The 11343-nt window shown below is 47.7% G+C and overlaps 2 protein-coding genes across 2 annotated transcripts in view; one reads left to right on the top strand and one right to left on the bottom strand.

The window, feature by feature from the left end:
- The window catches only part of ABHD15 (abhydrolase domain containing 15), a 15524-nt gene that overhangs the window by 3617 nt on the left and 564 nt on the right, over window positions 1-11343 (bottom strand). The window contains exons 3-4 of the mRNA XM_029928925.1: window positions 10684-11339; window positions 6556-7077 (exon numbers count right to left, since the gene is read on the bottom strand). Coding sequence (XP_029784785.1) covers window positions 6556-7077; window positions 10684-11339 — 1178 coding nt within the window. The remainder of the gene's footprint in view (window positions 1-6555; window positions 7078-10683; window positions 11340-11343) is intronic.
- TP53I13 (tumor protein p53 inducible protein 13) overlaps window positions 10819-11343 on the top strand; it is a 6418-nt gene continuing 5893 nt past the window's right edge. The window contains exon 1 of the mRNA XM_029929372.1: window positions 10819-11249. The gene's annotated coding sequence lies outside the window, so the exon portion shown is untranslated. The remainder of the gene's footprint in view (window positions 11250-11343) is intronic.

The raw sequence follows: 11343 nt of genomic DNA, 5'->3' as shown, positions 1-11343 counted from the left end.
AAAAAAAAAAAAAGAAACAAGATTTCTAGGGCACCTGGGTGGCTCAATGGGTTAAGCGTCCAACTTTAGCTCAAGTCATGATCTCACAGTCTGAGTTTAAGCCCCGCATCGAGCTCTGTGCTGACAGTTCAGTCTGTAGCCTGCTTCAGTTTCTGTCTCCCTCTTTGACCCTTATCCACTCACATTCTCTCTCTCAAAAATAAATATTTTAAAACTGTTTAAAAAGATTTTTTCTGCATTCTCCCCACATTTGGGCTCTTCAAACAATAGTGGAAGGAGAGCACTGTAAAACTTGTAGCTTATATATCCTGTCATCAACCCCAAACAAATGCCTAATTTGTCATTGTCTAACACATCAAAGATGCTCTGAGTTGGGCTTAAACATCAAAGCCTGTCCTACCTGGGGCGCCTGGGTGGCTCAGTCAGTTAAGCCTCCGACTTCAGCTCAGGTCAGATCTCACGTTCGTGGGTTCGAGCCCCGCATCAGGCTCTGTGCTGGCAGCTGGCTCAGAGCCTGGAGCCTGCTTCCGGTTCTGTGTCTCCTCTCTCTGCCCCTCCCCCTCTATGCTCTGTCTCTCTCTGTACCAAAAATAAATAAAACATTTTAAAAAAAAATTTTTTAAGCCTGTCCTACCTGACTGTAAAAGCATTTTGAACATAAATAAAAATTTAGCTCAGCGTTGGCTAGTTCCACAGCCCCCGTAGCAATAAGCTAGGGCTATCACTTGCATCTCAGAGGTGCCAGCTGCAGAAGGGTTTTCTGTATGTGCTGTGGCCAATTGGTGACTTTAATTGCTACTATATCTGCAGATACTTGTTCTTAATGGCAGAGGAAGACAGAGTTGCTGAGGGTGCAACCTTATGGGTGCCATTTATAGATTAATGTCTATGGTTTCCCCACAAAGCTGTGTATGAAAGCAGATCTGAAGACGAATTCTTTCCCCCTTTTGTTATTGTGTCTTATGAAGTCTAAAATGGGCATTACTTACTGTCATCTCAGCCAGTGATAGACTAGAAAGGCAAAGAATGGCCTAAACACTGATCTGGGATCTGGGCTTTAGCCCCATAACTAAATAATGGTGAGATCTTAATGCCACGTCTAGGAAACTAGGAAAACAGATGGTTTGGCGCTGGAACAAATGAGTCAGTGTGCAGCCTATTAGCTATAACATGGTTATCAGAGTATGTGTGTATGCACTTGTGTTTGGGCAGGGGGTGGGGAGAGTTTGCCCTCAACTGAGCAGCCCAGGACCAGCTCATATAGGCCCTTCCCAGCTTTGCCATAGATTTTGTTTTGTTTTGTTTTATGTTTTTTATTTATTTTTGAGAGTGTGAGCAGGGGAGGGTCAGAGAGAGAGGGAGACCAAAGCAGGCTCCAGGCTCTGAGCTAACTGTAGCACAGAGCCCGATGCAGGGCTTGAACCCACTAACCATAAGATTATGACCTGAGCCGAAGCCAGACACTTAACCAACTGAGCCACCCAGGTGCCCTCCCCCCTTTTTTTTTAATGTCTTTTAATTTGTTTTTGGGAGACAGAGACAATGCCAGCAGGGGAGCCTTGGAATTAATAACTGGAACTTCTTGGCCTTATAAGAACTGGAGAATACATTCCGATCAGAAGATAGATGCCACCTCATCCTAGAGGTCTTTGAGCTCTGGCTGACAAACTAAGTCGACTCAGAGAAAGGGACCGACCTAGTTTTATTATTTCATTATATCCCAATAGACCTTCAGGATTAAGGCCTATCTACAATCTCAATCTTTTAATGTGGAACAACTTGTAAAAATAACTTTCCCAAGTCCTACGAGTCACAGATAAAGTAGAAAATAGAACCCACTCCTCTAGGCTACCTCTTCAGTACTCTGTTCAACACCCAAATTACTAATTGCTCACTGGAAAATATGTCTTTGTAGGTACCATTGATGATCAGGGAATTTTGAGCTTGCTGGGAAATTATTAGTCCAGAGCAGGAGGCCTCGTTTTTTATTAAACAGAGCTGCCCCTGGATAGTGTCTGGGAACACAAGCTAGATGTACAGAAGTGAAGCCACAGCAGCGAAGAGAAAATGTGCAGTGAGTCTGTCAACTCTACAGGTCGGTAAGCAGGCATGGCTCATAGGACTTCAGAAGACAAACAGAGCCTTTGTTTCTGGAGATTTAAAAAATAATGACATGCCATTGTTGCAAGGAGACTGCAATGTATTATTCAGAGGCAAACAGGTTGGAGAGCAGCTTCTGTACCCAGCACTGGTGATCAGTACTAGGGTATTACCTCATGACACAGGAAGGCCAGAGGCAGAGGGGCTAGAGACATTTATTTTTGATGTGGTAGTATCTTTTGTTTGTTTTAATGAAATTCTACTTTTCTTTCCACCTCTTAGTGTTTCCTGGATACTTTAGAGCATGATTATTGGGTATCTGAAAAACATCCTCTGGTCACTTTGGCAAAATTATTTTTTTAAGATTTTATTTATAAGTAATCTTTACACTGAACATGAGGCTCAGACTCACAACCCTGAGATCAAGAGTCACATGCTCCACCAACAGAGCCAGCCAGACCCCGCTTGGCAAGGTTATTTTCATTAAAATCTTTATGTCCTCTTCCAACTCCCAGAATCTAGATCAGGTCTGCGATCTCGATTCTAACCAACCAAAAGTCTTTACAACCCACCGAGCTCATTAGTATTATTTCAATTCACCAACTCAGAGACGAGAAGAGGCTTTATATCTAATCTAGGCCACCCGCAGCGCCTGGCTGGCTTGGGGCACAGTCAGTAGAGGCAGGCAACTCTTGATCTTGGGGCTGTGAGTTCAAGCCCCATATTGGGTGTAGAGTTTACTTTAAAAAAAAAAAAAAAGGCGGGGCACCTGGGTAGCTCAGTCAGTTAAGCATCCAACTCTTGATTTCGGCTCAGGTCATGACCTCACTTATTCTGCTGTCAGCCCAGAGTCTGCTTGGGATTCTCTGCCCTTCCCCTGCTTCTGTTGTCTCTCTCTCTCATTCTCAAAATAAACAAACATAAAAAAAAACAAAACTAATTTAGGCTCCCCTTATTTCTCGGTACATGTCCCATCCCTGATGTTTGCCAAATGGCAATCCAGCTTGCATGTCCCACCAGTGATGTGGGACTTGCTGCTTCCTGAGGCATTCATTCCATCTCCGGGCACTCCCTATGTATAACATTTCAATCTTGTCTCGCACACTGTGATAACTAGGGAAGATTTCAGATGCCATCCATTGTGGCTTGGCTACAGAATCACAAATACTCATCAGCATTGTTACCAAATCCTACCTAAGTGGCCAATTGAGTCTGCTTGTTTAAGCAGGGAGAGGAATGCATGCTAAAGTTCATTTCTAAAGGAAGATACCTTGGCATTCCTAAGGGTGGCTGACTGACAAAGGCTGGGTGGAAAGTAAGTACGGAGGAGATTCTGACTGTGGGGTAATTTTGAGGTTATATATAAGCCAAGATGGGACTTCCTGTGTCAAGACTTTTTTCTAACAGTACTCAAGTCTTAGAAAGGATACCTTCACCCAAAAGAGAGGATACACCTCAAAGTGAGGATTTGGTGCTTTGTTGTTCATACTGTTGTCTCTGGCCAAGCCCCCCTAGAAACCTATATATAAATACATAAAATTTATACTAACTCTTTAAGAGAATCGAGTTCTAGCAAGCACAGTCTTAGGTATCAGAGATCAGAACTCATTACTAAAAACTCAACCTCCCGAAGCAGCTGCTTCCTGGCAATCTGATCCAATGGGAGGAGACAGAAGCCTCCATCTACTTCTGAGATCATGCCTCCTTTTAAGCCATGAGGTTTGAGGGAATTTTTAAATTTGTTTTCTCCTACCATTTGAAGGTGTTTATAAATAACAAAGAGACCAAAAGGAAGCCAGGCAAGTGAATGAGGGCCTGAGAGAATCATGTAAGACTTGAGACCTGAAAACTCCCAACTCAGTGGTACTTCCTTGGATTGTCTTAGGTTGGGTTTTGTTTTTATTTGCTTGTTTTTGTTTTGGTTCTGATGCCCTCTTTGAGGCTAGTTTTGTTTTGTTGTTTGGTTTTTCCTTCCTCAAACTCATAACGGTATTTTGTTCAAGGATCACATGTTCTCTCAGAATAGTGTGCCTGGAGTTCTTGCAGCTGCTTTCATATAATTAGCTATTAACCAAAGCAGAGCCAATATGGGTGATGCCTTAATTGTTAGACTGAAGGACAGGGTAACCCAGACCTGCTCCAATAGGGGCTGCACATTCTTGGCAAAGTGAGCTGAAAAAGCAGTGATGGGAAGATGAAAAAGAAGTAGGTTCCTAAGATAGGTTATAAGCACGTGGGGCACAGGGGACACAGAGGAGAAATACCTTAGGGGTTCTGTATTAGGGCCCTGGGTCGAAGGGAATTAATGAAGCCTGGATTACAACTGAAAGGAAATTTTTATATGTATGCACATGCACTCCACCCCCACAAGTTTGCTTTCTTATAATATAGGAAAAGAAAACCAACCACAGTTTCTCCAAAAGTTATTATCTTAAAGAACCAGAATTCCATGGCCAGATACCAGAAACAACCCAGAATTCAGCCCTTGGGGGCCCTGGAAGCCACAGGCTTAAAAACCACTGGGCTGCTTCCCATTTTGCAGGCAGTCCTGAACGATCCTAGACCCTGCATGTGGGGCTGCGAGACCCAAATTAATTGAAATCCCCACTGTACCAGATGCTGGGGAGAGGGGTGGCCAGAGGTCAGTAATTCTTTCTCAGTAAGCCCTATGCCAAAGCTGATAACCAGCAGTAGAACGGCTCCTTTAGATTTCAGTTCCTTATTATTTCTCCTGCTCAAAAATGGAGAAAGAATGTTAAGACAAGGAATGTGGAGGAGGAGAAGCAAGAAATGAGGAAGAAGGGAAGACATTTTTTCATGACAGGGTAATGTGCCTTAGACACAATTGAGTGTTGTCTGCATTTCAAGTGAGATTCTTGGCTAGTTCAGAGTTTCTTCCTATTTGATCTAGAAGAAGTTGTCTAAGATAATTCAAACCTGAAAATTATGGCCCCGGGGGTTCCTCATTTCAAGTGTTAGGACACAGCTTTTGATAGACATCTCTCCTCTTTAAAATTGCTTTGCTGTTTGTGAGGCCAGGATGGAAGCTTCAGGTCAAAACAGGTGTCTTCTTTCTTGATGACAAATTAAAATAAAACTTCAGGGCAAAGCTCTTAACAACACATAGAACTACATGGGCTGCTGTATTGTTTAATGGCCTAATCCAAACCAGGATGTGCGGATCAATCTGTACGATGCCTTATTTTACTCTGATCTTCAGCATTATTCCTCACAAAGCCAAACACCATAAAACCAGTAACCGAGTAGCCAGATCCAGGAAGAAGCTTTTCCTATATCTATCTACATGGATGGCCTTTTGAATAAATTGAGCAGAAAAAAGCGTGGTAATGGGAAATATTCGTAAATCCCTGAGTCAACACTAGGCAACCTCTTGGAACTTTTGTTTTCTCTGATCCCAGGCTCGGGAGAGGAAGAGACTAGTAGTAGGGTCAGAAAAGAGGGCAACTTACTAGAAAACACCAAAGATATAAGGTTTATACTTTTTGCCACTTAGAGAAAGCCCACGTGGCAGGAAAAAAAGTGGCTCTGGCTAAGGTTTTCTGGAATAATCTCCAAGAATGGTACTGGAGGGAGCAGCTAGAGTACCTGAGTGTCTGGCTCTTTGAACCAGGGTCTGGCAGACTCAGTGTGTGAGGACTTCCTCTTCCTAAAATCATCCTTAAGCTCTCTCTAGGCTTGCGGTCCTCGCCTGAAGCCCCAGATCCACCCAGCCAAGATCTGCAAGACAAGTCCGGAAAATAGGACCTCAGTCTTCCAGGCACAGACACGCAAACGCCATACCTCCATGACCTCACCACCCCAGCCTCAGTAAGCACTCACTGCCTCTGGCGCCTTTCTCACACTCACGCAAGACTGACGCAAGCCCGCAGCTCTAGGAGCTTCCACAGCTGCCGCGGCATGAAGTCAGCAGAGAGCCACAACCACAGAACCAAATGAGGGAAGTGGGACTAAATGAGACACAAACATCCTGTCCTCACAGCAGTGAGTGGCTCCAGCTTGAGAAGCAGGGTCACAGAGCTATTATTTATGTGGGACCAGCTCCCCAATGACATACATAAGCCCATTTTCTCTTTAGTCCTTTGGAGTGAAAGAGCATTTTCTCCTGAGTCCATGCACTTAATAGTCCATGCTATTCTTTGGCTTAAGAGGTCGGCAACAGGACACAGTGACTGTGACAGCCCAGCTGCTGACCAAGAAGAGCCGGGATGTGCTGAGCAAAGCCTGGGGTGGGAGTGTTCCCCGGGTAAAGTGAGCACCAGCTTGCTGGAAGTCCCATCTCCCCCCACGGACCAGTTCAAGACAGAAGGGGCTGAATCAGTGGCCAAGAGCTGGGGCCACTTGCCGCCTTCAGTCCTTGCCGCCTTTCCAGGACTCTGGTGTGCCCAGCCCTGCTCTTCTGTGCAGGACTTGGGGTGTTCCTGGGCCAGGCCTCACCTTGTGTACGATCGCCTCCAGCTAAAGATCTTCTCCAGATGGGAGGAGGGAGAGACCTCCCGCTTCTGCGGGGTTCCCCAGCGACGGCGGCCCCCTAGGAATGAAGCTCGGCGCCTGCTCAGCCCCTTCATCCTCTCTTCCGTTCGGAAGAACTCAGTCAAGGCCCGGAAGTACTCCAAGATGACCTCATGGCTCCAGGCTGGCAAGGGCTCCTGGCGCAGGAAGCCGCAGTGGCCTCCATGGTGACTAAGCAGGAGGAAGAAGTAGGGGTTGCTGTGAAAGAGTTCGGTGGGCAGAAAGTGGTCTGGAGGCCCACACACGGGGTCATCAGCGCTACAGATGCACAGCACGGGCACGGCGGCCTCGTCCACATCCCGGAGGGGGTCGTTGTGGTCCCAATAGGTGTCCCAGCTGATGGGGAAACTCTTGGTGTGGCAGAAGAGGGTCTCCTCAAACTCTTGCAGAGAGCGGCTCTGGAACAGTTTGTGAGTATCCACTGTGTCCTGCAGGGCCGAGGCGTACCTGGCAGCAAGAAGTTCAATGGGGAAGGTAGGAAGCAGAAGAGGGAAGAATGAGAAAACAAACTGACAGAAGTTACAGACCCGGGTGGGGTGGGGACAGCCTGCAGGCCAGATTCTGGCCACAGAACCGTTCTTTGACCATATAATAGTTTTTAGAACTTCCATTCTATGGTCATCATTTAAAAATTTCATTTTATTAACTTTTTTCTTTAAAGTTTTATTGATTTAAGTAATCTCTACACCCCATGTGGGGCTTGAACTCATGACCCCGAGATCAAGACTCACATGCTCTTCCAACGGAGCCAGCCAGGTGCCCCTAAAGATTTTATTTTTTGTAATTTTTTTTGTTTTTGTAAATTTATTTTTGAGAGACAGAGATAGTAACAAGCAGGGGAGGGGCAGAGAGAGAGGGAGACACAGAACCTGAAGCAGGCTCCAGGTTCCGAGCTGTCAGCACAGAGCCCAACATGGGGCTCAAACCCACGAACCGTGAGATCATGACCTGAGCTAAAGCCAGACACTTAACTGACTGAGCCACCCAGGCGCCCCAAGATTTTATTTTTTTAAGTAAAGTCCATGCCCCAATGTGGGGCTCGAACATTACAACCCCGAGATTAAGTCACATGCTTGACCAACCGACCAAGTCAGGTGCCTCATCATGGTTTAAAACCAGGAGATTTTACATGAAAGGCAGCTACTTGAGTTCTCGAAGGAAATGGAAAGGTCTGGCAATGTGGGCTGGCACTCTTCAGGGCAATCAGCAGTGCATTTCTTCCCTTTTTCCTGTGTCACAGTTCCTACCAGACCTGCCACTCATAACGTTACCTGCCCAGCCCTGGGGCAGCAAATGACTTTACAGCCACTGATCCATAGTGACAACTCTCCTCCTGACCACAACTTCTAACCCCCTGTAGGGAACTTTCTTTGAACTCTCATCACCTGAACCCCTTCTAGAACTCCCTGGCTCAGACAATCCAAACCAGCAGGTGACTCCCCCCCCCATCATTAACATTTTACTTTAGGTATGCTGGGGGCGCCTGGGTGGCTCAGTCTGTTCAGAGTCAGACTCTTGATCTGGCTCAGGTCATGCTCTCACATGAGTTTGAGACCTGCCTTGAACTTGGGGTTCTGCCTCTGCCTCTCCCCACCCCCCAGCTAAAATCCTGTCCAGATAATGGCGAACAAGTGTGACCTTGAGCAGTGGTGCAGGTATTCCTAGAGAGGGCCGAGCCGCAGAGAAAGTGGCTGGGAGTAGAATTACTTTACAGGGTAAGCTCCCACAAGGGAGCCTGAGAGCTATGGCTCTGGGGAAGAGGGACATTTTTGCTGTTTCCACTTCCATGGAGACAGCCCAGCACCCTGACAAGGAGGCCAGGACAGGCAGCTCAGTCCTTTGGGTAGTTCAGTCCAGACTTAGCCAGTTGAATTTGGATGTGTGTCTCTTGCAAACATTCAAAGAGGCTTGCCCTGAGTTTTCAATCCCAAACTTCCACGGGCAGGGCAGATCCTAAAGGCCCAGATTTCCTCTCCACTTCCCTCACCTTATCCTCCAGCTGGTGCCTAGAGTCGGCACTGGTGGTGGTCATTTGGGAATGGAAACTGGTAATTAAGTATATAAGAACACCTTGCCCTAGGACTGCTCAGAAGTTCTGGGTTGCCATGATAGTACTTCAGGCCATTGTGGAGCTTAGGGTTTGCCCTTCTCAGAACAAAACGGGGCAAGGAAAGAAAAAGGGGAGGCCTGGGTGGCTCAGTTGGTTAAGCGTTTGACTGTAGCGAGTTCAAGCTCTGCATTGGGCTCTCGGCTGTCAGCTCCCTAGAGCCCACTTCAGAACCTCTGTCCTCCCAGATCTCTGCCCCTTCCCCGCCTTGTGCTCTCGAGCTATCACTCTCTCTCTCAAAAATAAACAAACATTTTTAAAATATTTTTTATGCTCTTTATTTATTTTTGAGAGACAGAGACAGTGGGAACAGAGGAGGGTCAGACAGTGAGGGAGACACAGAATCTGCAGCAGGCTCCAGGCTCTGAGCTAGCTGTCAGCACAGAGCCTGACCCGGGGTTCGAACCCATGAACTTTGAGATCATGACCTGAGCTGAAGCCGGATGCTCAACCGACTGAGCCACCTAGGCGCCCCAATAAACAAACATTTAAAAAATCCATTTAGGAGGGCTCCTAGGTGGCTCAGTCAGTCGTAGACGTCTCCAACCTCAATTCAGGTCATGATCTCACAGTTTGTGAGTTCAAGCCCCGTGTCCGGCTCTGTGCTGTCAGCATGGAGCCTGCTGCTTCAGAGTCTGTGTCTCCCTCTCTGCCCCTTCCCTGCTCATTCTCTCTCTGTCTCAAAAATAAACGTTAAAAAATATTTAAAAATCTATTTAGGGGCGCCTAGGTGGTTCAGTTGGGTTGAGCATCCAACTTTGACTCAGGTCATGATCTCACGGTTCACGAGTTCAAGCCCTGCACCGAGCTCTGTGCTGACAACTCAGAGGCTGGAGCTGGCTTTGGATTCTGTATCTCCCTCTTTGCCCCCCCCCCACCTGCTTGTGCTCTCTCTCTAGAATAAAAACGTTAAATTTAAAAAAAAAATAATAAGTCTATTTTTAATTTAAAAAGTAAAGAAAGAGAAATCACAATTGTTACCATTTTTTGAGTACCTATCCAGTGCTAGGATTTGAACCCAAGTGGGTCTGACTGCACATCCCAGGTCTTTCTGCACACCACACTTTCTGCTATGTCTTTGATCTCATTTTGCCACTTCCTGGGAAAGCAACAGTGCATGCAGAGATGTGGTTATTTGCTGTGGGAACATCGCTCAGGCCTTCTCAGTGCGAAGTCTCACTTTCACCCTGGTGGTAGATTGCTCTCCTGTTGGAGATACTTTTTTAAAGATTATGTTGGGGCGCCTGGGTGGCTCAGTTGGTTAAGCATCCAACTTCAGCTCAGGTCATGATCTCAATTTGTGAGTTCGAGTCCACCATCAGGCTCTGTGGTGACAGCTCGGAACCTGGAGCCTGCTTTGGATTTTGTGTCTCCCTCGCTCTCTGCCCCTCCCCCACTAATGCTCTGTTTCTCTTTCAAAAATAAATGCTAAAATTTTTTTTTAAATATTCTGTTGACATATTCTTTAAATTTGGGGCTTGAATACTGAGTCTATACCTAGGAATATGCAAAACATTTGTCTAGTCCAAGGAATGTTAAAAAATCACCTAACAGGCACCTCCAGGCTCAGACACCAGAAGGAAACAATCTGGATAATTGTTTATAATTGCTTCCAGAGCCCTCTTTGCTGATTTGACAGGCTGTGTAAATTATGTGGTCAATTGCTGCCTCTGCCACAGGTGTAGCAGGTGCTGAGGTTGCTAGGAAACGCAGGGGCTGAGGTGAGGTCAGGATCCCTAGGCCAGGAGTCCCTATTTTAGCATAATGATGCCAGGTTCATCTATGGCATTTAAACCTGTTTCCCTAGTTCTGTCTAGAGGGTTTGGACAGCTTCGGAAAGTGTGTGAGGAGAACTTTGCTCAAGTTCAAGCTTTGATTCAACACCAGACAGAACCTTGGTTTTTGGTCTACTGCCCCCTTGTCCGTCTGCGGCCTCAGTTACCCACCTGCTGAGGGCGATCTTCTGCTGGAGTAGAAAGCCCCGCTCGTAGGGCCAGGGCAGGCCGGCCTCAAACCACTCGCGGCAGCGTAGCACGGGCGAGATGCAGGCGGCGCCGGTCACATAGCTGGAGGAGCCACACTCGCCCAGGTAGGACAGCAGAAGCGCTGAGCCCGAGCCCTCGCTCACCGCGAACAGAGGGGCCGCCGGGTGTCGGAAGCGGATGTAAGTGACCGCCTCCTTGAGGTCGGACGGGTCCCCGAAAGGCTGCAGCCGAGGGCTGACCAGCGGGCAGCCGTGGTGGCCGCGGCGGTGGAAGATGACTGGGTAGTAGCCGCGCTCCAGGGCGAGCAGGCAGAGGCCGAGCACGTTGCGAGTGAGGCGCCCCCATGCATTGGGGATCACCAGCAGCACCGCGGGAAGGCCCCCGGCATTGGTGACCCGCCGGCCCCGGGGGCAAGGTCCCACGACCCAGTCCAGGGCCACCAGCCCATCGTCCGCCAACTGCAGGTACTCCCGGGCCAGTTCAGGCCCCGGCCCCACCGGCAGCACAAAGTGGCAGAGGGTCTGCAGGTGGGGCCCGGAGAGCCAGGAGCGCGGGCGGGGCTCCAAAGCTGCTGAACGTCGCAAGGCGCTCAGCAGGCACTGGGCCAACGCCGACGGCTTA

Source organism: Suricata suricatta, chromosome 17, assembly GCF_006229205.1.
Source record: "Suricata suricatta isolate VVHF042 chromosome 17, meerkat_22Aug2017_6uvM2_HiC, whole genome shotgun sequence".
NCBI classification, from domain to species: domain Eukaryota; kingdom Metazoa; phylum Chordata; class Mammalia; order Carnivora; family Herpestidae; genus Suricata; species Suricata suricatta.
This window is presented reverse-complemented; position numbering and strand designations above follow the sequence as displayed.